General features: G+C 34.5%; 1 protein-coding gene and 1 long non-coding RNA gene across 5 annotated transcripts in view; both read right to left on the bottom strand.

The window, feature by feature from the left end:
- Positions 1–26,152, bottom strand: part of LOC147839443 (uncharacterized) — an 837,962-nt gene that overhangs the window by 495,669 nt on the left and 316,141 nt on the right. The window lies entirely within an intron of this gene.
- igf2r (insulin-like growth factor 2 receptor) overlaps positions 1,819–26,152 on the bottom strand; it is a 99,302-nt gene continuing 74,968 nt past the window's right edge. The window contains exons 37-48 of one of the 4 annotated variants that reach the window (XR_015517681.1): positions 24,545–24,743; positions 21,048–21,200; positions 20,336–20,573; positions 17,880–18,016; positions 17,686–17,806; positions 16,264–16,407; positions 13,190–13,374; positions 10,208–10,394; positions 9,986–10,135; positions 3,996–4,065; positions 2,887–3,887; positions 1,819–2,783 (exon numbers count right to left, since the gene is read on the bottom strand). Coding sequence is in view for 2 of the 4 variants with exons in the window: in NM_001039627.2 (NP_001034716.1) it covers positions 3,522–3,887; positions 3,996–4,065; positions 9,986–10,135; positions 10,208–10,394; positions 13,190–13,374; positions 16,264–16,407; positions 17,686–17,806; positions 17,880–18,016; positions 20,336–20,573; positions 21,048–21,200; positions 24,545–24,743 (1,950 nt within the window). In the remaining 2 variants the exon portion in view is untranslated. 4 annotated transcript variants of the gene reach the window in all.

The following is a 26,152-nucleotide window of genomic DNA, read 5'->3' as shown; positions in this document are numbered from 1 at the left end:
CCAACGTCCCTCTGTACCTTCACTGCCATGTGAGAAGAAGCTTTTAGTCAATAATTTCTGGAAGGTTGACTGCAACCCTGAAAACACAACTAATGCAAACGAGTGCGTCTTTCGCAAAACTAGTTAAGTCAGCAGGACATTAAGGTGAGTGACGGATCACATATTCAGCATATAAAACTCAAATCAATTATTTGCAGGCGTCAAACTCAAATTTGGCAGTCGACGAAACAAAACTGCTAACGCTAAAAGGGAAAAGTGCTTTGCAAAAAAGTTTTCTGCTGTAGGTATGGCTGCTTTCATAGGCACTGATTTATTCTGTGCAAAATGTAAATTAGAATAAAGGAAACGGCTAGTAAACAACGGGTAACACTTCACATTAAAGTTCAGTTTTTTAGCATTCATTTAAGTTTTTTGGTATCATGAAGGAACAATGGTGATTGCTTTTACAGTATTAAGCCATCTGGGTTACTGTTCACTTCTTTATGGAGTAAAAGAATTACAAAACTCGACGTCTGCATTATGAATGAACATTAACACAAATCAGTTAATTCTGTAAAAAACTAAAGGAGAAATGGTGATTAATAAAGCCTTTGCATTGTTACTTTAAAGTTATGCTATGGATTTATAGAGAAGAGTATTGCAAGTCGTTTTTACCTCACACATCTTTTTTGCATTGCAAAAGTTTTGTGATCAAACACAAATGCGCAGCAAGCTCATTTTTTAAAAATGTGTTTGCTTTGTGAAAATTAGCAAAAAACTTTGCTGTCATACGGATGAAGATCTTTCTCAATTTGCTGCCTTATTTTGTAATTGCAGCACGTTAAGCTTTTTTTGGAAAACACTAAATTTTGGATGAGAAAATGCTGCTTTGAAGAATGCAAATGTTTTGCAAGAGATTTCCAAAAAAAGTTTTGTGAGCTAATGCAGAATTTCATAAACATGCATATGCTTGCAAAAAAACTTGGTAGCAAATACAAAGTTTTGCAAGTAAAATGCAAATATTATGCAAGCAAATGCTAAATATTTACAAGTGAAACAACTTATTGAGAAATGCAGAGATGTTAAAAGAAAACACTAAGTTTGTTGGAGAAATTCAAACGTTGTGGCGAACACAAACGCTTTAAAACTGAACGCAAAGTTGTTTAAAGGAAGATGGCGCTGATGTACGTGGCATTGTACTGTATTGTTTTGAGAACAAAAGTGTTTCTATAGGACAAAAAAATTCGGCAAAAATGTAAACGCATAAAAATACTCTTCTTAATCTTTCATTCATTCCTCCATCCATCCATCCACTCATTCACCTATCCATTAATCCAATTGTTCATTCATCCATCCATCCAATCATTCACCTATCCATTCATTTATCTATCCATCCTAATATTTTTTTTACAATCACCATCCATTCATTCATCAATCTATCCATCTATTTGTTCATTCATCCATCCTATTATTTTTTTACCATTACCATCCATTAATTCATCTATCCATTCATTCACCCAACTATTCATTCAACAATCCATCTATTCATTCATCCATCCATCCATCTATCCACCCACCCATCCTATAAATTTTTTTACCATCACCATTCATTCATTCATTCATTCAGCTATTAATTCATTCATCCATCCATCCATCTATCCATTCATTCATTCATTCATCCATCCATCGATCTATCCATTCTATTACTTTTTTACCATCACCATTTACTTTTAGGGACGCCATATAAATCATAACGCCCAATAAATGCAACCTAAATCAACTGAACATCACTGCAAAGTGTTCACAAACTACACAAAAGACCCCACAAAACCCCACCAATGCTGTGATTGCAATCATTTATGAATAATTAAAAAAAAAATTAAACAGAAGCCTGCCGCGCTCCTATATGCAAAGTCATTCCTTCATGGCACTAAATCTCTGCATGTGCTCCGAGCTCTAGTCGGGGAAAAAATTGAACATGCTTTTTTTTGTTGTTGCTGGCAGAACTAGTGGGAAAAGAAGCACTGCACGAAACACCTACAGATGGATGTTATGGTTAAGATGAACATCGCTTAAAAAGTCAAAGCAAATGCCGAGCATGATACTTGAAGATTTAAATATGGCAAAAGCGGATCAATCTCCTCCGTGTGCTACATGGCTCAAGATATGTGAAATACTGCTTCAGATTGTAGTTTAGAAAAGGTCTTTGACTGCATCTGCCACAATCATCCGGGATTACTTCAGGAACAGTGTATTCTTCCAGTGAGCGGGTCAATTAAACGATAGTTCACACAAAATGCTTTTCATCCTTTACTTCTTTTGAATCTTTATGAGTCTGTTAAACACAAAATAAGATACCCAGCAAACAATTTTGTGTTTAATAGACGTCTAATAGACATCTAAATGTAGACGGCTTGGCTAAAACAAGGCTAAACTTGGGCTGTCAGTAAAAAAGACATCTAAGAATAACCCAAAACTAGACTAGTCGTCAAAAAGACAGATTAGACAGACTTAATAAGTGTAGTCATTCATTTTGGTTCACTTGATGACTATTCTAGTATTGGCCTATTCTTGCCTATTAGACTTTTACTTGAGAGCCCAAATTTAGCCTTGTTTAAGCCAAGACGACTATGTTTATACGTCTATTAGACATCTTTTAAAAACAAAAATTGCTTGCTGGGTACTTTGAAGAATGCTAAAAACCTGTAACCATTGACTTTCATTGTACTTTTGCGGATCCAAACATTTTAGAGTTTCTTCATTCTGTTGAACACAAGAGAAGATATTTTGAAGAATGATGAAAACTGGTAACCATCAACTTTCCTTGTACTTTTGCGGTTTCAAACATTTTAGAGTTTTTTCATTCTGTTAAACACAAAAGAAGATATTTTGAAGAACGATGAAAACCGGTAACCATTGACTTCCATACTATTTGTTTTTCCTGCTATGAAAGTCAATGATTACCGGTCTCCAACATTCTTCAAAATATCTTCATTTCTGTTTGACAGAAAAAAGAAACTCAAAAATGCTTGGAACCACAAACATACAATGCCAGTCAATAGTTGCAGATATTCACCAATTTTCAAAATATATTTTTTCAAAATATAATCAAAAAAATGCTTGCAACCACACTGAGGGTGAGAAAATAAGCAAATATTCATTTTTGTGTGAACTATCCTTTTAACAAAACAAACCGTACCCCAAAATCGTTCAATAACAATAAAAATATATATATATAATCCGGAAAACCAAAATATTCACTTGTAATGTTTACATAAATCATTCGAAAATCAATCAAAAAAAACAAACATACAAAACAAATAAACGATCAAAATGACAAAAAAAAAACACCCTCTTTTGTGAGGAAGGCATCGAGTCTATTTTTACGGACGAATGGACCAACCTGCTCTTGAAAGCCGTCTTTAAAAACAGCTCACAGAGAGATTTCCCTTTAGAAAACCCCCCACAAAAACAAACTCAACATTTGGAGCGTGGTGGCAGAGACATTCAAAAGTACAGTTCGGGTGTCCGTTTGACACCCCTTAAACCTTCAGCAGATCCTCGTCGCTGTCGTCAGGATCTAACTGGGCTCTCGTCTGGTTTTTATCCCCATATCGGCTCTTATCTTTGCTCCGTGTGTCCACGAGGAGCCCTACCAGATCCTCGTCGCTCTCTGCTTTGAGTAATGCCGATTTTAGGCGTGAGGATGACGGGGCCATTCGGACCCCGGGGACTGTCAGCACCTCATCTTCGCTGTCCTGCTCATCCAGGGAGAAGGAGCGCAGGGCGTCTGCACGGACCGGTTTGGTGGTAATGTGACCGTTCTCCTGTGGTTCTCGCGTCGGGGTCCCGGTCTCCTCCATCAGCCACTCCATCTCATCTTCACACCCGTCTTCATCCATGTTCACCTAAAAAGAGACAGATAGAAAGACAGGAAGATTGACACACATGCATAGTCACGCACATACATATTTGGCTTAATTCGAAGTTACATTTGAACATGCTTAAAATGTTACCCTGGAGTATTTGTAAGATACTGGATTTCCTTTCCTGCAGCAGCTCGACACTTTCTGGATTACAAGTTGCCTAAAAAAATATACAGATTGATATTAAGCAACTAAAGTACAACTTAATAGTGTTGAAGTCAAAATACTGGCTTCAGGGTCCAAGTCGCTACTCAGTTGAATTGATTAAATATTAGTTTATGACCCCTTTTTAGACCCCTATCACACATTAAAGGTGCAGTATGCAAGTTTGACACCCTGTGGTTGAACTAGGTATTGCATTGATAAAAACACAAGCGCAGGTTGCCAGATTGAGAACCAACAGTAGTATGCCTGACTATTAAGCACAAACACTGATTTAAACAGTGTTCTAAATAAAAGCAACGGCACGCAATACAGGAAATATTCACATATTTAAAGGAGTTTTTGTCCTAACCAACACCTGAAATTTATATTTTAGAAACAGCTTTGATTTTTTGCAGCTGAACAACAGAAAATCTGATGACATGATTTCTTCAGGTATACCTCATGTGCTTTATTCAGTGTTAAATGCTAATAATGTGAGTTTAAATGCCATTTTAGCTGACATTTAATGCCATATACTGAATAAGCAGCAGGAGATAGTTCACCTCAGATCTTGAAAATAAATTGTTTGAAATTGAACTTTAGAGCTGTGACTCTGTGCAAGCCAACACATATCAGTGATTCAGCATATATATTTAATAAAGTTAAAGAAGTTTAGTATATATTAAATAGATTATAAACCTTACAAACTTGTGAGTGAGTGCATATTTTGTGCTTCTGAGTGGTCGTATTTAAATTTCTGTCGTGGTTCGTCTGATGCAAACTGCTGATTACTGCAAATCTCGTGAGGTAGCTTGTTGTTAGGACACAGGGTTATAATGTAACCTGCTCACCTAATGTTTACGCTCGTGATATTTAACATGTCTTTACCATAATGGATATTTTTTGCAAGATTGTAGTATTCAGCTTAAAGTGCAATTTGAAGGCATATGTTTTTTAGGTTAATTAGGTAAGTTGTAGGAACAGTGGTTTGTAAGATTCTGCATTTCCCTTCCGGCAGCTGCTTGACACTTTCTAGATGATAAGTTGGCAAAAAAAAAAAAACACACAGATGTGAATTCATTCTAAACATGAGAACTGTAATGACTAATTTCTTACAACTAAACTTAACAACTTAATTAATCTAGTCTAATAACTTGTGCCTTTGCTATAATATTTTATGGATATGTTTGCAAGATACTAGTATTTAGCTTGAAGTGCAATTTAAAAGCTTTTGCTTATTAGGTTAATTAGGCAAGTTTTTGGACAGCAGTGGTTTTTAAGCTACTGAAATTTCCTTTCTGTAGAAGCTTGACACTTTCTAGATGGTAAGTTGGCTAAAAAATATACACAGATGTGAAACAACTCAAGTACAACTCGTATTCACAGTTGGACTCAAAATTATTAGTTAAATTATGATTCTTTTACAATGATTTCTCAGGTGCTGTTTAACAGAGAAAAGTTATTTTTCAACACATTTCTAAACATGATAGTTTTAATCATTAATTTCTAATAACTGATTTCTTTAGTTTTGGCCATGATGACAATACATATTTTATGTTTTTTTTTTTTTGACAAGATATTAGTATTAGATTTAAAGTTCAATTAAGGGCATAACTAGATTAATTAGGGGAGTCATTGAATAAAAGTGATTAGTTCATTAGCCATTCATCAAGGGATCTTTTCACAAGCATGCTATGACTCGTTTAACAGTCATCATAATCTTAAAATCTTGAAAAATTTTAATATTTAGATTTTTTAAAAATCATTTGAACATTTATATGCATTTATAAATAGATCATCTAATCTTTGCTTCAAATTTAAAAAAAACGAATTACCGCTTATGCAATGTGTTTTTTAATGCAGCGTCTATGGGGCTGAGGGCAAATTTTGACATGATTCTCTCTTCTGGCCGTCATCAATTCAAACTATTTCTTTTCCTCTTTCTAAAAGTCTTGATAACACCATCAAGGAGTTTTTTCTTTTATTATTTTAACAAATAAGATTGTGAAAAAAATAATTTGTTGTACTCTCCCATTCACTGCGCTCTAAATTTACCCAACCATGATGCCTTCCTCTACTGAGAAACAGGGAATTGTAAAAAGGGTCTAATGTTTATGGTGGTTAAAAATATAGACCTTAAATAATTATTAAAGAAATACATAATCCAGCCAAACTAAAAGAAATAAGACTTTATCCAGACAAAAGAATATTTCCTGGCTCTGTAAAACATCACTTGGGAAATATTTGAAATAGTATAATAATTTAAAAAGAGGACTAATAAGTTTGCACTCAACTTTATATGTTGAAAAATATTACATTTATCAAAGTTTAATTCACCTAAAAATGATAATGCACACTATTTACTCTCCCTCAAGTGGTTCCAAACCTTTATGAGTTTCTTCCTTCTGTTAAACACAAAGAAAGTTATTTTGAAGCAAGCTAAAAACCTGTAACCATTCGCTTCCATAGTAGGAAAAACAAAAATGATGGTTACAGGTTTACAACATTTTTATAAGCATCGTCTTCTTTTGTGCTTAACAGAAGCAAAAAAAACATGGGTAAGTAATGATCAGAGAATTGTAAGTTTTGGGTGAACTATACCTTTACATATTCCATTTACTGTTTATTTTTCAATATCTTCAAGTTGTGAAGGTAAAGTTAATTTGCATTTATCTTATAACGATAATTATTAGACTGATTTGTATGAATTTACCTAATACTGACTTCGATACATTAGAATGTTGATTAACTTATGATGGTTTTCTGTGACTACATGAAATGAACTTTAGGTTGAGTCATATGCTCTCTATACAGTACATGAAGATCATGTGAAACTATGTTTATTATTGAGAGGTTCGGGACGGGGCCTGGGGGACTGGGGATCCGAGGAACAATGATGGGTGTTGTTGAGTATTAGGGCAGAACATCATATGACATAAAGAAATTTTTTTATAACCAGCAGCGCATGCTTTTTGAATGAGTTTCATTGTTCAGACTAATAGAGCAAATTCAATGGTTACAGGTTTTCAGCTATTTTCAAGATGTCTTCTTTTGTGCTAAACAGAAGAAAGAAACTTGTAAAGTTTTGGAACCAGTGCTGTCAAATGATTAATCATGATTAATTGCATCCAAAAAGAAAGTTCATGTTTACAAAATATATTTGTGCATACTCTATATATTTTAATTCATTCATTTTCCTATGGCTTAGTCACTTTATTCATGAGGGGTCACGACGGCAGAATGAACCGCCAACTTATTCAGCATATGTTTTACATAGCGGATGCCCTTCCAGCTGCAACCCAGTACTGGGCAACATCCATACGCACTCATTCACTACAACCAATTTAGTTTATTCAATTCATTAATACCGCATTTTTTTGGACTGCGGGGGAAACCAGAGCACCCGGAGGAAACCCACACCAACACGGAGAGAACATGCAAACTCCAAACAGAAATGCTAACTGGCCCAGCCGAGACTTGAACCAGCAACCTTCTTGCTGTGAGGCAACAGTGCTAACCACTGAGCCACCTTGTGGCAACCTTAGTATATTTTGTGCATATGAATATATGCATGAATTTATTCTATAAAATATCTGTTTATATTTATATAAATCAATAAAACCATATCATATCTAAATATACATTTATCTGTAAATATATTTGTATTTTATTTACAGTATGTGTGTGTATTTAAACATTTAGAAATCAATATACAGTTGATATAAATAAAAACTTTGATCAAATTTGATTGATCGCAATTTGACAGCATTATTTGGAACCACTTGAGCAAGAGTAAATAGTGAATATTTTCATCTTTTTATGCATATTAGTGATCAAAACAACAACAATTGAAGATTTTTAAATTATTAGAAACAGAAATCATGCTAATGTTTTGATTTACTGCACTTGTTATGATAAATTATTATTGGTGTTTAATATTTAGCAGCAGTATAGTGTAATATTATAGTACGGTATAGTATAATGATGCTAAAAATCTGCTTTAAAACAAAATAAATGACATTTTATGTAAATATATTTAACTACATACATATTCATGCAGAAAGCATTTATTTTAAATGTTAAAAAATGTATCACTATATGACCGTTTTATATTTATAAAACCTTTATTATTTTATTACTTTATTGTATTTCTCAATCAAATAGATGCAGCTTTAATGAGAAGAATATATGTCTTTCAATGATAATAATAAAATTAATAATAATTTCTAAAGTTTCCAAACTTTTGACTGTCCATGTCTATAATGAGCAAGTTTTATTTATTTAGTTATTTAACAGATTATTTAATGTTTTTGAAACGAGCCTCCTCTGCTCAGGTAAGCTGCTTTTAATAAAAGACATTAATATTGAAAAATATTATTAGAAATAAAAATGTAATTTTCTGTTTAACATAGTTTGAAATGTCATTTAATCTTGTAATGGTGAAGCTTTTTTCTTTTTGTCATTATACCAATCTTCATTGTCAAACGATTACTTTATTTATATATTACTCCAATACAGTGTTTATCAACCACGTTCCTTAAGGATCCATGTTTTGGATCTCCTTTGTTCGTCACACCCATTACAGGTTTTGCAATCTCTGCTAATGAGCTGATGATCTGAATCAGGTGAGTTTGGTTAAGGAGACATGGAAAATGTGCAAGCTAGTGGTCATCCAGGAACGTGGTTGAGAAACACTAATATAGCTTTCAATGAGCGTTTTAAATGATGTCTATGTCTTTTACATTACTGTCTATGTCTATAATGAGCAAGTTTTTTTTTTTTTTTTTGCTGTTTTGCAAATTTAATGGATACATTTAATTTAGATTTTTATAGATATAGATTTTTTCAAGATGTCTTCTTTTGTGTTAAACAGAAGAAAGAAACTTGTAAAGGTTTGGAAGCAGTGCTGTCAAAGGATTAATCATGATTAATTGCATTCAAAAAAGTTCATGTGTACAAAATATATTTGTGCATACTCAGTATATTTGCATTCATTCATTTTCCTTTGGCTTAGTACCTTTATTTATGAGGGGTCACCACGGCAGAGTGAACCGCCAACTTATCCAGCATATGTTTTACATAGCGGATGCCCTTCCAGCTGCATTGGTTAACTTTAATTGCATTAGTACAGATGTGGCCACTGAGAATGCATGTTTCTTCATGCATAGTGCTGCAATTTGTCATGCGGTGTGCTGCAGCAGCAAGTGCCGCCTTTTTACTTTTAAAAAAAAAAACTTTTTTTTGTACTTTGTGCAATATCCAGCAGGCGGGACAAGGAACGACCGCTTTTTCATTGTCGCGCCAGTGCAAGCTTGTGCCTCCCAAATCAAGCAACCCTCTCAGGGGTGTGTTTCCGAAAACCATCGTTAAAAAACTAAGGTCGATAAATATAAAAAAAGCAAAAAGAAAAAAACATAGCAGCGTCATGGTGGCGCAGTGGGTAGCATGATCGCTTCACATTAAGAAAGCCGCTGGTTCAAGCCCCGGCTGAATCAGTTGGCATTTCTGTATGGAGCTTGCATGCTCTCCCCATGTTCGCGTGGGTTTCCTCCGGGTGCTCTGGTTTCCCCCACAGGTCCAAAGACATGCGCTATAGGTGAATTGAATAAGCTAAATTGGCTGTAGTGTATGTGTATGAATGCGAGAGTGTAGGGGTGTTTCACAGTGTTGGGTTGCAGCTTGAAGGGCATCCGCTGTGTAAAACATATGCTGGAAAAGTTGCCAGTTCATTCTGCTGTGGCGACCTTTGATTAATAAAGGGACTAAGCCGAAAAGAATATGAATTCTTGAATGAATGAAAAACATAGCTAATGATCAGTTTAAGATATTCCATAAAACACCTAATAGTTAGGAGTCTTTTTTTGCATAAGATCGACGGTATGTTTTCCTTTTGAATTTAAAGGCATTGCATAAAATAATAAAGTAGTTTGAATTACCTCCTGTCTTGTTTGTGCAGCAGGAGAACAAGCAAACAGATTGTGAGCACAATCAACAGCAGGCTAAGCACCGCCCCTAAAGCCTGACTCCGCCCAGAAAGTCCAGCAAGCTCCTCCCCTCCATCGGTGCTGTCTATGGAGCTGGAAGAACTGCAGAAAAAAAAAGTCAAATATTATTCATGTGGCAGATCAACAATGTTTAAATGTTTGTGTTTTACTTACATAAATTCACAAACGGTGGAGGTGTGCCACACAAACAGATACTGGCAGCTATCGGTCTCCAGCAAGAATTCTGGGATGCCCTCTCCCGCCGTTGGGCTACAGTGGAACAGAATTGCTGAAGACACAGTTTTGGTTTTGTCTCTTCCACAAACAGATTCAGACGGAACCAAGACGTCAAGGTTTCCACCTGAAAGAGTACAACAGGAGGACATTTCATAGAACAGATGCAGTGCAGAAACAATATGCATTCGTCAATGAAAACTGTGTTAATAATAAATTTACTTTCAAAATAAGTGAAAGTATAATTTAACAGGAATTTATAGTACAAAATAAACTTAATTTATAAAACAAACTTGCATCCAATTGATTGTAGACGTGTGTTACTTGCTCAAAATAATACAAAAAAGGGTATTACTAAGGCTGGACGATACTGGAAAAAACTGACATTGCAATATTTTCATTCACTGCAATATATATTTCAAATAAATGCAATTTCACCAGATGACTTGAATAGCTTTTAAAGATTAAGATTATTGTGTAGGGGAGCGTATCTGCATAAAATATCATTTTAAAATGACAAGCATAGTTAAATGCAACAGACAAAAGCAGCAAATGAACAAAGATTTATGATTTTCTGAGGAGTCAAACAGTATTCACTTTAAGAAATTACTGTATTATAATTACAATAACATTTTAATAGAGTACATATGTACATTTAACCTTTTAAGCAACAAACGTTTAATTTATTGTATCCAAATGTTTAAGTTGGCTTAAAACTCTTACAGCCAGGCCTTAAAAACACATGCAAATAATAAACTTTCACTCGAAGGTTAAACGTTGAAATACTCCACTATGGTGTTAACAGTAATGTCAGGTCAACTATAATCCTGACTACACTGCAGATCCCTGCAATGTGGCTACGGCAGACCCCCACATTGTGATATTGATGCTGAAACGATATATTGTGCAGCCCTAGTTATTACTAATATAAAATAAATAAATAAATAAAGAAAGAAATAAATACAAAATAGAGATAAAATTCTAATAATTTTACGCAACATTATTTTTGATGTGAATTAAAATATAAAATAAAAAACAAACATAAGAAATGAATCAAACTGTTATTCTTAAAATGTTTTTTTAACAATATATTTTAGCATGTATTTAATTTAAACAATTTACATGAACAATGGAATGAATAAAAAACTATTTAAAATTGTGTATGAATGAATTAATGAAAAGTATTTAAAATGTATTTATCTGTAAAAATAATTAACTATAATTCAGTATTTTAAATAGTATTTTAGCATTTTTGTTATAAAAAAATATAACAAAGGGTTATGACTATGATAAACAAACAAATAAATAAACTAAAAACAAAATTGAGACATTATATATTATACATTTATCTATACAAAACAATATACACTCACCGGCCACTTTATTAGATACTAATAAAACTGCTCCAACTGCCTGTTAACTTAAATTTCTAATCAGCCAATTACATGGCAGCAACTCAGTGCATTTAGGCATGTAGACATGGTCAAGACGAACTGCTGCAGTTTAAACTGAGCATCAGAATGGGGAAGAAAGGTAATTTAAGTGACTTTGAACATGGCATGGTTGGGGGTGCCAGACGGGCTGGTTTAAGTATTTCAGAACCTGCTGATCTACTGGGATTTTCACGCACAACCATCTGTAGGGTTTACAGAGAATGATCGGAAAAAGAGAAAATATCCAGTGAGCAGCAGTTCTTGGCACAAATGCCTTGTTGATGCCAGAGATCAGAGGGTATTAGCCAGACTGGTTCGAGCTAATAGAAAGGCAACAGTAACTCAAATAACCACTCGTTACAACCGAGGTATGCAGAAGAGCATCTCTGAACACACAACACTCAAACCTTGAGGCGGATAGGGTACAGCAGCAGAAGACAACACCAGGTGCCACTCCTGTCAGCTAAGAACAGGAAACTGAGGCTACAATTCACAGAAGATTGGAAAATTAGAAAAGATTATAAGATTGGATAAACGTTGCCTGGTCTGATGAGTCTCAATTTCTGCTGCGACATTCAGATGGTAGGGTCAGAATTTGGCGTCAACAATATGAAAGCATGAATCCATCCTGCCTTGTATCAATGGTTCAGACTGGTGATAGAGCTGTAATGAGGTGGGGAATATTTTCTTGCCACACTTTGGGCCAATTAGTACCAATTGAGCATTGTGTCAACGCCACAGCCTACCTGAGTATTGCTGCTGACCATGTCCATTCCCTTTATGACCACAGTGTTCCCATCTTCTGATGGCTAGTTGCAGTAGGATAACGCACCATGTCATGAAGCGTGAATCATCTCAGACTGGTTTCTTGAACATGACAATGATTTCACTGTACTCAAATGACCTCCACAGTCACGAGACTCAATCCAACAGAGCACCTTTGGGATGTGGTGGAACGGGAGATTCGCATCATCGACAAATCTGCAGCAACTGCGTGATGCTACAATGTCAATACGGACCAAAATCCTTAAGGAATATATTCTAGTACATTGTTGAATCTGTACCACGAAACATTAAGGCAATTCTGAAGGCAAAAGGGGGTCCAACTCAGTACCCGTGAGGTGTACCTAATAAAGTGGCCGGTGAGTGTATATATAGAATTTTTTACCTAGATAATATTTTTGCAAATTAAGATAAAATAAAATAAACAAACCATGAGAAAAAAAACAATATTATTCAGTATATTTTAGCATCTTGTACACAATTTACGTGAATAAATGGTTTGAATCAAACAAACAATTAAAAAATAAAAAGTGTAAAAATTAAATTCATCTGTGAAAAAAATTTATTAAAATTTACCATTTGAAATAGTATTTGAACATTTTTTTTGTTCTAAGCAAAAATATAAACAAACGAGCAAATTATTGCACACCAAAACATTTCCCCACACTGTAATATCCAATACCCTCTTTCACAGAGCTCATCTCACCTTTAATATAATACTTGGCTTTGCTGGAGGAGCCGATTTTCCTGCGGTAACTGTCATTCATCTTGACTTGGCAGATATTGGCACCCAAGCACATGGAAATGGAGCTGTCAGTGATGCCCGACAGCTGGATGTGGTAGATATAGCGGTCTCCATTGGCACGGATGTCTCCTGTGGCATTGTGCAAACTGAGGACAGATAAAATGCTGCTTATTTCATGCACAAAACCTACATGTAATGTGGTCGAGATGTAACGGTATATACAGGAACCATAGGTTTAAGGGATAGTTCACCCAAAAATGAACATTTACTCTCTACATACTCCTTTAATAAACCTTTAGGAGTTTCTATATTCAGTTAAACACAAAAGAAGATATTTTGAAGAAAGCTAAAAACCACTGACTTCCAAACAAATAGCATACAAGTCAATAGTTACAGGTTTCCAGCATTTTTCATAATATCTTCTCTGATGAAACTCAAACAGATTTGAAACAAGAGAACGGAAAGTAAATACATTTTTGAGTGAACTATCCCTTTAACTCAATACCTCTATAGACCTTTTTTTAAAACTCTTTTTATACATTAAGACCTTATCACCACTTAAGGTTTTCGCCAGTAACATTGGTGACATTGGAACTTAGTTTATTTATGAAATGCTGATTGTAAGAAAGCACAACTAAAGAGTCTTTGCTTGTGATAAGTCCTTTTCAATGCAACATAATTCAGAAAGGTGGAAACAAGTGAAGTTTATTTATAAACAAATTTCGAGAGGATCACGTGCTTATGATTGTTCACAGCTGTTCCAACTTTAGCTAACGACTGATTATCCTATCAGACGATCCTTAACTCACTATGAATAACCAGACTTTTCTCATCTCAATATCTTCGTCTTGAAGAAACCCTCTGACCCAACCCTACTTTCCCTCCTTTCAAACGGGCGTCACGGTGGCCAGCGATTAGCGCTGTTGCCTCACAGCAAGAATGCCCCTGGTTTAATTCCTTTCCAAACCAGACGGCATTTCTGTGCGGAGTTTGCTCGTTCTCCCCGTGGTCGCGTGGGTTTTCCCCGGGTCCTCCGGTTTCCTCCCACAGTTCAAAAACAAGCACTCTAAACAATTAATCCAAATACTTTAGCTAAACTCTGAGTACACCTTTCAGCATCCATATCTGACACTTAGCTACAACAAGCAAGAGGGGGAGTCATCGAAATCTACCCGAGCTCAAACTCCCCTCTCGCCTTGCAACGGGAGGGAGCCCAGGGCTCGAGGATCTTATAAGCTCAGGGCTCTCTCCCGGGATAGCACACCAAACTAGCTTTATTATCAATCATCAGCTAAGTGTGAACTCTTGAAAGAAGAGTTATTTAAAGAGCACCTATGGAAATCACCTATAATCATCTTTTGAAAGCTGTCTGGACAGAACTGTTTGTAAGTATAGTGTGTTCAAAGTCATGTTGAAGTGATAGAAATATAATAAGTCTCTTTTTTTATTAACTAATTTTAAAATAGGATCCAAATCCCTGATGAATGAACGAGTTTTTGTGAAATTATGCTACATAAAACATAACTGCACTGAAATAAAACAGAAGTCAAATGCTGCGTCCCAATTTCGCATACTTATACTACGCGTCCTTGTGGTGGAAATTCATTTTGTTTATCTTATATTCGTTTATATATTGATTTATATACATTATAAAGGTCTGTTCTTTTATTCTTCCATGAATGTACAATTTAAGTTAGACAGAGTGTGACCACTTTAACATCTGTTTATCACCAGACAAGATCTGGATAAGTCCATTTAACAAACTACATGTTCAGATGGGATGTAAGGCTGAAATGTAGATGGTCAAAAATGAAGTCGAGCGCTGATGTAACTGCGATGTATGTCACTGATGACCTTGTGGGTATTACAAACTAGATAAAAAGAGAACGCACTCTGTTTCTGCATCTCACTCTCTGCAGAAACTGTTGTTGACGTATGATTGTGTGACCTTCTTTGCAAAGAATAAAACTTTGAAAGACACTTGGGTAAGAATTTGTCTCCTGGACCACTGAGAGATATAAAGAAATTTGCCACTACAGTCCTAAAAGTACATACTTCTTTTAAGGGGAAAAAAGGGCATATTTTGTGTGTGTGTGTGTGTGTGTGTGTGTGTGTGTGTATGTGTGTAACAGAAGAGTATGCAAGCTTTAGGACATCCAGTACTATTTCCTCATTAACAAACCATTATGTTAGTTCTTATCTTAGTTATGTAACCTGTCAATCATCTCAAAACAACATCCACATTTCTTTCATATTTAATTACGTATTGGAGACACAGCAGCAGGTTAATGAGTGATTCGCGAGTCTTTCATGCAGAGAAATCTCCTCAGGTTGTTGCATAATTATGTAAATTTAGAAGTTAATGTCCAAACACATCTTTTTAGAAGTTCACATTTTTGTTGCACATGAAATTTAACGCAGAAAACTTGATTGAAATATTTTCCAGGCTAGATATTAATTGTCATTCAAACACTGAAGTCTCTCTCCTTGATGATTGGTCTCACATGTGTGTAGTTTGTTTACAGTTTTTTCCTTCATTTGTAGATATAATCACTAGAACTAATAATGGGAGTACAGACCCTTCTACACTTTGAATACTTATTGAAAATAGTACACCATCCGGGAACCTTTGGCATACTCTTTTCAACATTCTACGGTCTGACACATACTAATTCTATTTTTTAAATGCTATTTATGACACTGAAATACTAAATAAAAATGTTAATTTGCTGTCTTCAAGCACCTACAGAACAGCAGGAATAACTGTGTTTCTTTGGTTACTGACATAAGCAAGGCTGTCTGATTACTAATCTAGTAGGATTTTATCAATTTCATAAACTACACAACCTCTCAATATTTGCAGACTAAATTCAGGCAAACTTTAGCATTTAACTATGAATTGTATAATCAAAAATAATACCAAATGCAATACCTTTTTAATCCTTAAATTGATTTATCTACTTTTAATGCTTTTAAAAACCCCACAGACTACCTGTGTAAGTTTTGTGTGAAAGAATGAGACATGAGATACTCACCGGTAATAAAGGGCTCCCAAGCTGAACGTGGCTCCTGTTTTGGGAACTTTAATGGTCCCGTTGACCATCTCCACTTCCTCCTGCTTTACAGCACATGCTGATCGAGTTTCCCACTCAAACCAGAACTCACAGGATTTTTCCTCCCTAAAATATAAAAAGGCAAAAATAAGGATTTTATTTAACTCAAGAATTTATATACGTAAACATATTTATTTATGTAGTGTTATTTTAACCATCATCTGCCAAACTCATACTTATACTCGTATATATATACATTTATACATACACATACACACATACACACACACACACACACACACACACACACACACACACACACACACACACACACACACACACACACACACACACACACACACACACACACACAAATATATATATATATATATATATATATATATATATATATATATATATATAGATAATTGACAGGAAAGCATGGGGAGCAGAGAGAGGGGAAGGACTAGCACAGGACCGCGAGGCAGAATCGAACCTGGGTCGCCGTGAGCATCGGAGCGCATTTGTCGACGCACTAACCACTACACCACCCGCCCCGACTATTTACACAATTATTAATATGCATTTGAAGAAAATCTATTAAATGAGACCATTTGAATCAAATATTAGCAAAATGATCATATTTGCACACTATCATAACCTGTAAGCCAACGAGATGTGTTTGTACAATGCAATACAGGTGGTATAAAACTGATTATAATCAAATGAATATTTTCAAAAATAGAGCTTAAGTAAAAATAGAGCACCTACGGACATGATGTACATTTCAACGTTTAAATCAGCCCTAAACTAATCTGCATGTGAGTTACTCTCGACCGCACGCTGAGAGAAGCCGAAAGTAACCCGAACATATAGTACTGTACTTTAAATGTCTAGTAGGTGGGGGGGGGGCCCACAAGTGGCTATATGTGACTGCACAACAATGATAATGATTCAAAATAATATGTTTTGGGGGCCGAATCTCATTATATTTTTGAGGTCAGAGGGAGGAGGAGGGGGGCTACAAACAGCCCACGGGCTGGCAGTTTGAGACTCCTGGTTTATATGATTTATTTACAATACAAATTGTAAAGTAATATTTTCTGTCTTTTACTAAATATATTAAGAGTCTTACTTTGTTTCTCAAACACGTGGCTCGAAATGAATTGTAAACCTTAAATAAAGGTTTAAAAGCTTTATGTTCTTTTATTTCATGTTTTAAGTTAGTTACTGTACTATTAAAATCATTCCAAATAAATCTGATTTTTTTATGGGTTTATTTATTTATTTATTTTTTAATCTGTCAAACCCTAACCCAATCTTTTTTTTATTTATTTATTTTTTTTTTTTACAAAAGTAGCCAAAAATGTCTGCCGATTCTGTCTGGCTCTTCTCATAACTCACTTGAACAGTAGTTTGGGATGGCCGAATGTACTTCCACACTTCAGCTGTATGACTGTTTTGGCTGGTTTCTTGTTTCCGCACACTTCGTCGCCCATGGAATAATTGACCAGGATTTTTCCATCTGATGAGGACACCAATTGATGAGAAACCAACAAACTAACAAGTTATGTAAGAGAAGCTTTAAATCCGCATACCGATTAACTCCATGGTCTGCGTGTGAACCCGGCCCAGAGTCTCTGTTTTTCCTCCGGCCAGTCTACGGCACACAGCAGCCTCCGCAGCACAGCCTGGCTGACCTCCGTGAATGGCCTGACACAGATTAAAATAATAGCTGTGGAGAAAAAAATAATTACAGTTATTAATCCATTAAGTTGTCAACTGTATTAAGGAGTACAGTTAATAATTTCATACATAGTCAACAGATGCTGGTGTAATATTAATAATTCCATTCATATTTAACAGATGCTGGTGCAATAGTACACCAAGGCTTTATTACTGATTAAATGTGCTACGTTCCGATGAGTTAAACATGTCATAATTTTACAGTACTTCAAAAATGTGAACAAAAAAGCCCAAAACATGCAGACATTTTGACTGACATAACCAGTATGGCTGCAAAAAATAATAGTTCTATACACTGCTCTGCTTATATTAGTGAATAACAATATCTTAAGAAAACAAATTTAATAAAGCAGCATTCTGAAAATTAGATTTTTTTTTGCACGCATAAATACATAAATACTGTTTATACAAACATATAAATTAGATAAACCATCATGAAAACACTTGATACCATACAAATAAAAAGTTATTAATATATAAATATACACACATAAATATAATATATATTATATTTATGTACATTTGTGCTTGTACTTTTAATAATCATTTGATTTTTTTTATTTTGTTGTTTTATTGTTGGTTTTTAATCAGTCTGCACAATGTATATATTTTTTTGTATTATTTTAGTTTTATCCTTGAATGAAACCTAAGTAATAAGTTTTTTTTAATATGTTATTTGGTTGAAGTCATTGTATTATAAGCAAAGTTATAGTTCTATGGTTTTAGTTTTGTTGATGCTTTGTAAAAAAAAAAAAAAAAAAAAGGCACAAATTTTATGTAAAAAATCATAAACAAAAATAGCACTTTAAAAGAACAAAAAAAAAGTAATGATACTATGTTTTACTAATATTAGCCTAATCAAACCGATGTCTATAATAAAATGTACAATTGTATTACAGTCTATTTAAATCTACATTTTTTTGTTTTAATTATTTAATTTTTAACTTTGAATGAAAAAAAGAAACGTTTAAATAAATAAAATTACATTTTAAAATGAAATTAAACTTTTAATATGTTTTTTTCTTCGATCAATGTGATTGCATTATACTGTAGGCAACATTTTAGTTATAAAGTTTTCATTTTGTTAATGCTGTGTGAAAGAAAATAACAATTGTTTAAATTTTTTAAATGTAAAAATCAAAAACAAAAATACTGCTTAAAAAGAGGAAAAAAAAAAAAAAAAAAAAAAAAAACAAGGCAGTGTTCATATGTTCTAATATTAGTCTAATCAAACTAATGTTAAAAATAAAAATGCGCAACTGTAATATTGTGCATTACCTATAGGGGATATGTCCAAAGCATTTTTGCACAGCTGAAAATGCCAGCGCTCTACCAAAAATGCTTAGCCGTAAGCACTTCTCCAATTGTCAGAGCATTCACAAAATGGCACACAGCTGGCTTTCTAAAAAAGTCAACCTTACACTGATCAGGGTTCCCATGCTTTCATAAACAGCAGATTCAAGTCTTTTTAAAGCACCAATCATTTTAAATCAAGCAGCTTTGTAATTCATACCCAGCATATGAAGAGCTGTCCATATGAAGTCCTCATTGTACTTACCATTTGACTTTCACTTAATATTTACATTAAAAATGTTAAGAGTAATTTTCAAAAAGTTTCTTGAAAGAATTTTAATTAAACGTGTTGGATCAAATACTGGTGATATTTAAATGAGGTTTCTGAAGTATTGATAAAATGTGCATTATTTGTCAGTGTTATTGCACAAGATTTAAATGTTTTAATAACCAAGATTTTTGATTTAAGATTTGTCTCAGTGTTTTCTTCGGTTTATAACAACTGAGTACAACTGTTAAAATCAAACCATAAACAAGTTTTATTTCAAATATAATTTTAGCACTTTCAAGTACCTGTGTTTGTTTTTTAAAGTTCTTTCCACACTATAAAAAAATTCTTGCTGCTTAAATTTTTTTTGTTGAATTGAATAAGCTTTTTTAATTAATCAAACTGACAAAAAATATGAAGTTAAACTTTGTATAACTTAATTTTTTTGGTTGAAACCTGATTAACTTATTAAAACAAGTTAAAGCAACATAATAATATTTGCTGTCTTGACTTTTTGTCATTATTTGTTTTTACAGTGCAGGCCTTGAATATATATATACTGTATGACTGAAATTCAAGTACTTTTCACAAAGCCTGATTTATAACAACTGAAAACATACACTTGGTGAAACCTAACACAAACTCAAGAAAAAAAAGACTCCATGGGACATGCATTCATATTGTCATACATTCACCTCACATGACAGAGCAAATAAACCCAAACAGACGAACAGAGGTGAAACTCACGAGTCTTGGCCATTGCTGAACTTCCAGGGTTCTGTTAGAGAAGAGAGTGTGCGCAGGTCGTAGGTTTGGTGTTGTCCTGCCAGTTTGCACTCCATCTTTCTGGGTGGACAAACCACATTGGTTCTCCACTGAAAAGTGGCAGAGCAACCCTGGGTATCGCTGATCAGCTGTGGACTTCCACGGCCCGCCGCTCGATCACAAGTGAACAAGATCGAAGACTGACGCTTCCCTTGCACACCTGTGACATGCAGAAAAACATCATCTTAAAATGAAGCACATTTACTTAGCATGAACACACATCGAAATAAATCATTCAAATAAACAAATAAAATATACATCAAATGTTCATGTCACATGCAAACAAATTGCAGAAACTAATAATTACACAACAGTTTTTAAAAATTACTCATTTAATTACAACTTATTTAATTAGCACTGTTTGCCTAAAAAATAAAAAATAAACTTACATACATACAAACAATTTCACATTTCAAGTGTGCCTAAAATTACTTATTAACATAAAAAACTGTTTATTTATATTGTTTTGTAAAGACAAATTTTTTTAATTAAACAAGTCTGTCATGTTGTTGACAGATTTCTTAAGGAGGAAATAAATAAATGAATTAATAAAATTTTTTTTATATATATATTTAAATATATATATATTATTGGCTCAATAAATGATATGATTTACATAATGAATCATTCATACCGTCAGTACAGAAGCCCCATTTCTTATCTTTGTTATAGTCGTTTGTAGTTGCGCACCACTTCCTGCCATCAGTCCTGCCTTCAGTTGTGCATTCAGTGTAATTGTTACTCAATATCATAAAGGGAAAAGCGCATACTTCATGTTTATCTGTGACTGAAAAACATAAACAAACCAACAAACAAACTGATATTAATCATTTAGGAAGAGCTAGATTTGCAACTAGATTATTTTGTCAGATTCCAACTTAGCCATCAACCTTGATTGATTGCAGTGCATTCTGGGATTACCTTAAAATACAATTTGGCAAAAAGGATGCCTCTTAAACTATACTTCATTTGTTATTTTGCTAAATAAAATGTCTCAAGTGTGTTTACATAAGTTCAAAGATTATATACGCTCATGAAATGTTTTGATTAACATTAGTATGTATAGTTTTGTATTATTATTTGAAAGATACCTACTTTTGCTATTTTTAATCTTGTTAAAACACTTTCTTAAACAAGACTACTTAAACAAGAACACTATGAATAATCAACCAATTTGACACATCTTGTAGACGGCGAGACTTTTTAGAAACAAGAGTATTTGATTGGCCAGGGGATACGATGAGAAGGTGAAGTGCTTGGTAATGATCATAAATAACTGATTCTTATTGGCAGAAGTGTGAAACTGCCATTTTTGAAGGTTTATATCGTGTAAACTCAAATGTTGGAGCATTCTAACTTACAAATAACCTTACAAATAACACATTGGCGTCTTGTCTTTATTGTAGTTTGTCCTGCTAGTTTTTATTAATTTACTTTTTCTTCCCTGTAATTGTTTTTTTGATTTCTTTTTTCCACCATCACTGTTATGTCATGACATGCATGACTACAGACTGTTTGATTATTGTATTTGACCCTAATTATTGTGTTAAGCTGCCTTGGGATGTTCAGGTCTTGGGTTAAAATGAAAAAAAAAAATGAAAGGAGGAAACTGTAATGTTTACTGTTGTAGTAATTGGGGGTGGGGGGGTACACATTGATGCTAACACCCTTTAATTTTGATTTCTGGGTGATGTAAAACTTAAATACATAATAGGGCTGTGCGGTTTGAAGAAAAGATCTAACTGGGATTTTTTTTGACAGATATTGTGATTTCGATTTGATTTGTGATTTAATTTTGTAGTCTAATTTGCTTGCTACTAGATTTGAGTGTCACCTGCAATACTTATAGTTGACTTTTTAGCAAGACGCGTCTCATATACAGTAGCCGCCTGGGGTGCTTTTTTAGGTGCTGGTTATTGTATTTCTTCGAACTGTGGCAACAATTCTGCGACAGCTCTTACAAATTACTTGGTTTTTTTTGGTGTCTGATTTTGAAACAACAACATTCCCATATTATCGACATGCTGTTTTACATTGATATTAATTTGTCTATTTATGTTATTGAAGCGGCAGATGCCATCATCCCACTCATTTGTGTTTTCCTGTTTGTTTGTTTGTTTTTATTGTGGGTGTTCCGCATAGTTCGGTTGTGCAATTCTGATTGGGCAAAACGAAAGTGTGCTCACTCATTTGGGTAATAAGACCGTCTCACACAGACGGCAGTCACGCATTTGCTCTGGGTGGGGGAAGTTAAATAATATATTTTTCATATTGCAGCCTCTTGTGATTACAGGGTTTCTGCAGATATAAAAATGTCAAATTTAAGGCATGTTAAGACCTTATATCCCAATATCAAAAACACGCATACATACAAAAGAGAAAATGCAAAATCAGAAGTGCTAAAATAAATGTATTCAAATTGAACAGTACTAAAGACAGGTTAGATGCACCATTAAACTACTGTAAAAACAAACAAACATCTTAGGCTGATTTATACTTTCGCCTCACGCACCCCACGAAACGAGGCGTTTATACTTGATGCGTTCTTCATTGAGATATTCTTTTAAATGACAGGGGGCGGTCAAAAGAAACAGACAGTAAAATCAGACAGATAAACAGAGAAGTGGAAAGTTTCCGGAGCAAGGTCATATTAATAATATCATTGAAGATTTTTAAACTAATTGTTTTTTAAAATTTATTATAATTATTATAAAGATTTTTATAACCATTTAAGATTTTTTAAATCAAACTTTGATGCATCACTTGCTTTTGTTCATATCTTGGACAGTTCTACCTATTAAAGTTTAAAACTAATGACAACAGAGCATAGAGCATGGGTTGCTCTACAATTATTTTTTTATTATGGCAAGAATAAAAACAAATAAAAAGTACATTTACAAAAAATTCTGAAGCTTTTTTAATTTTATTTTGCCCACTCAACAATTCACACTTTACTGTCTGCCTAGTTTCTGTCCTCTATTTATAAGCTAAAAAGGCAATAATGGTCCAACATTCCTGACCATCATCACTAATAAAGCCTAGAAATTGGGCATCAGTATACTGTAAACTGATAGGTTTATATAATCCTTTCCAGATATCAAAAACATAATTTGTTACTTAATTTTAGTTTGCAACTGGTAAATTGTTTTAAATTCTTGTGATAAAAACTTGTGAATGGTGGAAAAACATATTCTGTAAGAGTAAAACCACATGGGTCTCCACTTTTGCATGGGCTCTTTTATTGTTTTAACAAACTCATCCCTCAGGTTTTTCCAAACTTTCACAAAAACATTCCGCCTTTTCCACGGCTGTTGCAATTTCTAGCCGAGTATTATTGGTCATCTGGTTCTTCCTATGATCACGCATGGACGGATCATAAAGATGTCTGTATAGTCACACCTGTTTCAGAGAAAATCTCTACAAAATGTTTCATATTCAACTCAAATCAAATGCGGCACCGCACAAACTGTTCACCTGAGTCTCAAAAAATTTAGTGAGCTCCATCAGCCGAAATCATGTCACATACACCCAAAGCCTCCGCAAACACGTTGATGATGTCACATTTGCTGTGGCACTGAGTTCAATAACAGAAAGCTGATTGGCTATTGCATGTTGGTTTCATTTGTAATTGTTATATCGCAAATTACATTTGGACTAGTAAAATAAAGAATTACAACACCATGAAAATCAAGCAACAACAACAAAAAAGAATTTAAATGAGCATTAGATGTACCGTTACATGGACATCGGAAAAATAAGACCTGAGGCAAAAATATTTAGGACCTGGAACAGTTAATTTAAGACTTTTTAAGGCCTAAAATTTCCCTGCAGAAAACCTGGATTAGCTAATTGCAATGTTTCAAATCACGATTGCGATTCGATTTCTATTAATCGCACAGCCCTAATATATATCATAAAAAAATGTAATTAAACATGCATATATAAATAGAAACAAGGAAAAATAAAAGTTAAATAAATAGTGCTTTATGGTTTTCTGGGCAGTCTAACAGCATTCAAATACAAAAATGTAACAATCAAATGTAAAATGACATAGTTGTCAATGTATAAATGACTATTGCAGATACATATATTGTAATATCGATGCTCAAACAATAAATTGTTCATCCCTACCTTGAGGACAGGGGTCTCCCCCGCTGTACTGCATTATCACCGACTGCTCTTCTCTCTTGTAGTCCAGGTTCATGAGTTTAGCGTTCCCGTATGAAGCTGTTGAGCCACTGGAAATCAGACACACTGCACTGTCTTTACAACTCGTGTTCGCCACAGTCCCACACACGTTGATGTTGAAAGAGCCAGAAGTTACAGGAACCTAAAAATGAAACACAATACAAACATCTCAACACTTACCTTATTAATAACACAATATACAGTAACAACAGTCGTTGACCATTGTGCTGTACACAAATAGCATAAAATGATCAGATAGGATTAAAGGAATAAAACAACATTCAATATAGGGCTGTATGATATCTGAAACACTTGACCTCAATATTTTGTTTTGCTGCGATATATATTGCGATATGAATATAGAATTAGTTCACCTGATGATTTGAATAGCTCTGTTATGGAAAGATTTTATCAATTTAGATCAACTGGGATGATCAAGTCTTTTTCTATGCAATGCATCTGCATACATTAGAATAAATTTCAAGCATATAGACATATATCAGTTATTTTTTAGTGCAATAATATTTCACATTTTTACAATTTGTACTGTATTTTTGATTAAATAAATGCAGCCTTGGTGAGCAGGAGAAGCTTGTTTTAAAAATCCTACTGACCCCAAACTTTTGACCGGTAGTGTATACATATTTAATATTATCCTTATCTTTTAATCCTTAATAAATAATCAAATAATCATGTGATGCGAGTATTGCGGACTAACCCTAACCCTAATACAATACATAAAACATGATTCTGGTATTAAAAACCTTTTCTTAAAGGTGAAGTTTCAATTCCCTTTAAGCATAGTTTCTGTGGAGATTATTCTAACAGAAAGAGGTCAACTATTTGGGACCCGAAATGGGGAAAACCCGGTCTCCCTTTTTCTTTCATTTGGATCTAGGAACCATAACAATTTCTGACTTGATAACCTTAAACATCTAGCAGATATATTAATAATAATAATTCCTTACATTTATATAGCGCTTTTCTGGGCACTCAAAGCGCTTTACACAGTGGGGGGGTCTCCTCATCTACCACCAGTGTGCAGCATCCACCTGGATGACGCGACGGCAGCCATTTTGCGCCAGACCGCACACCACACACCAGCTGATTGGTGGAGAGGAGACAGCGATGAAGCCAATTGAATATGGGGATGGTTAAGAGGCCATGATGGACAGAGGCCAGTGGGCAGATTTGTCCAGGATGCCGGGGTTAAACCCATACTCTTTTCGAAGGACATCCTGGGATTTTTAACGACCACAGAGAGTCAGGACCTCGGTTTAACGTCTCATCCGAAAGACGGCGCTCACTGAGCAGTATAGCGTCCCCGTCACTATACTGGGGCATTAGGACCCACACAGACCGCAGGTTGGGCGCCCCCTGCTGGCCTCACTAACACTACTTCCGGCAGCAACCTAGCTTTCCCATGTGGTCTCCCATCCAGGTACTGACCGGGCGCAGCCCTGCTTAGCTTCAGTGGGTGACCATGTGAGAGTTGCAGATACCTGTAGCTAGCTGCCGGCAACAGATATGGTAACAGTCACAAGACCAGAT

This window comes from Danio rerio, chromosome 20 (genome assembly GCF_052040795.2).
Source record: "Danio rerio strain M-AB ecotype USA chromosome 20, GRCz13ab, whole genome shotgun sequence".
Classification (NCBI taxonomy): Eukaryota; Metazoa; Chordata; class Actinopteri; order Cypriniformes; family Danionidae; genus Danio; species Danio rerio.
Note: the sequence above shows the minus strand (reverse complement) of the source record. Positions and strands in the feature narration are given on the sequence as shown.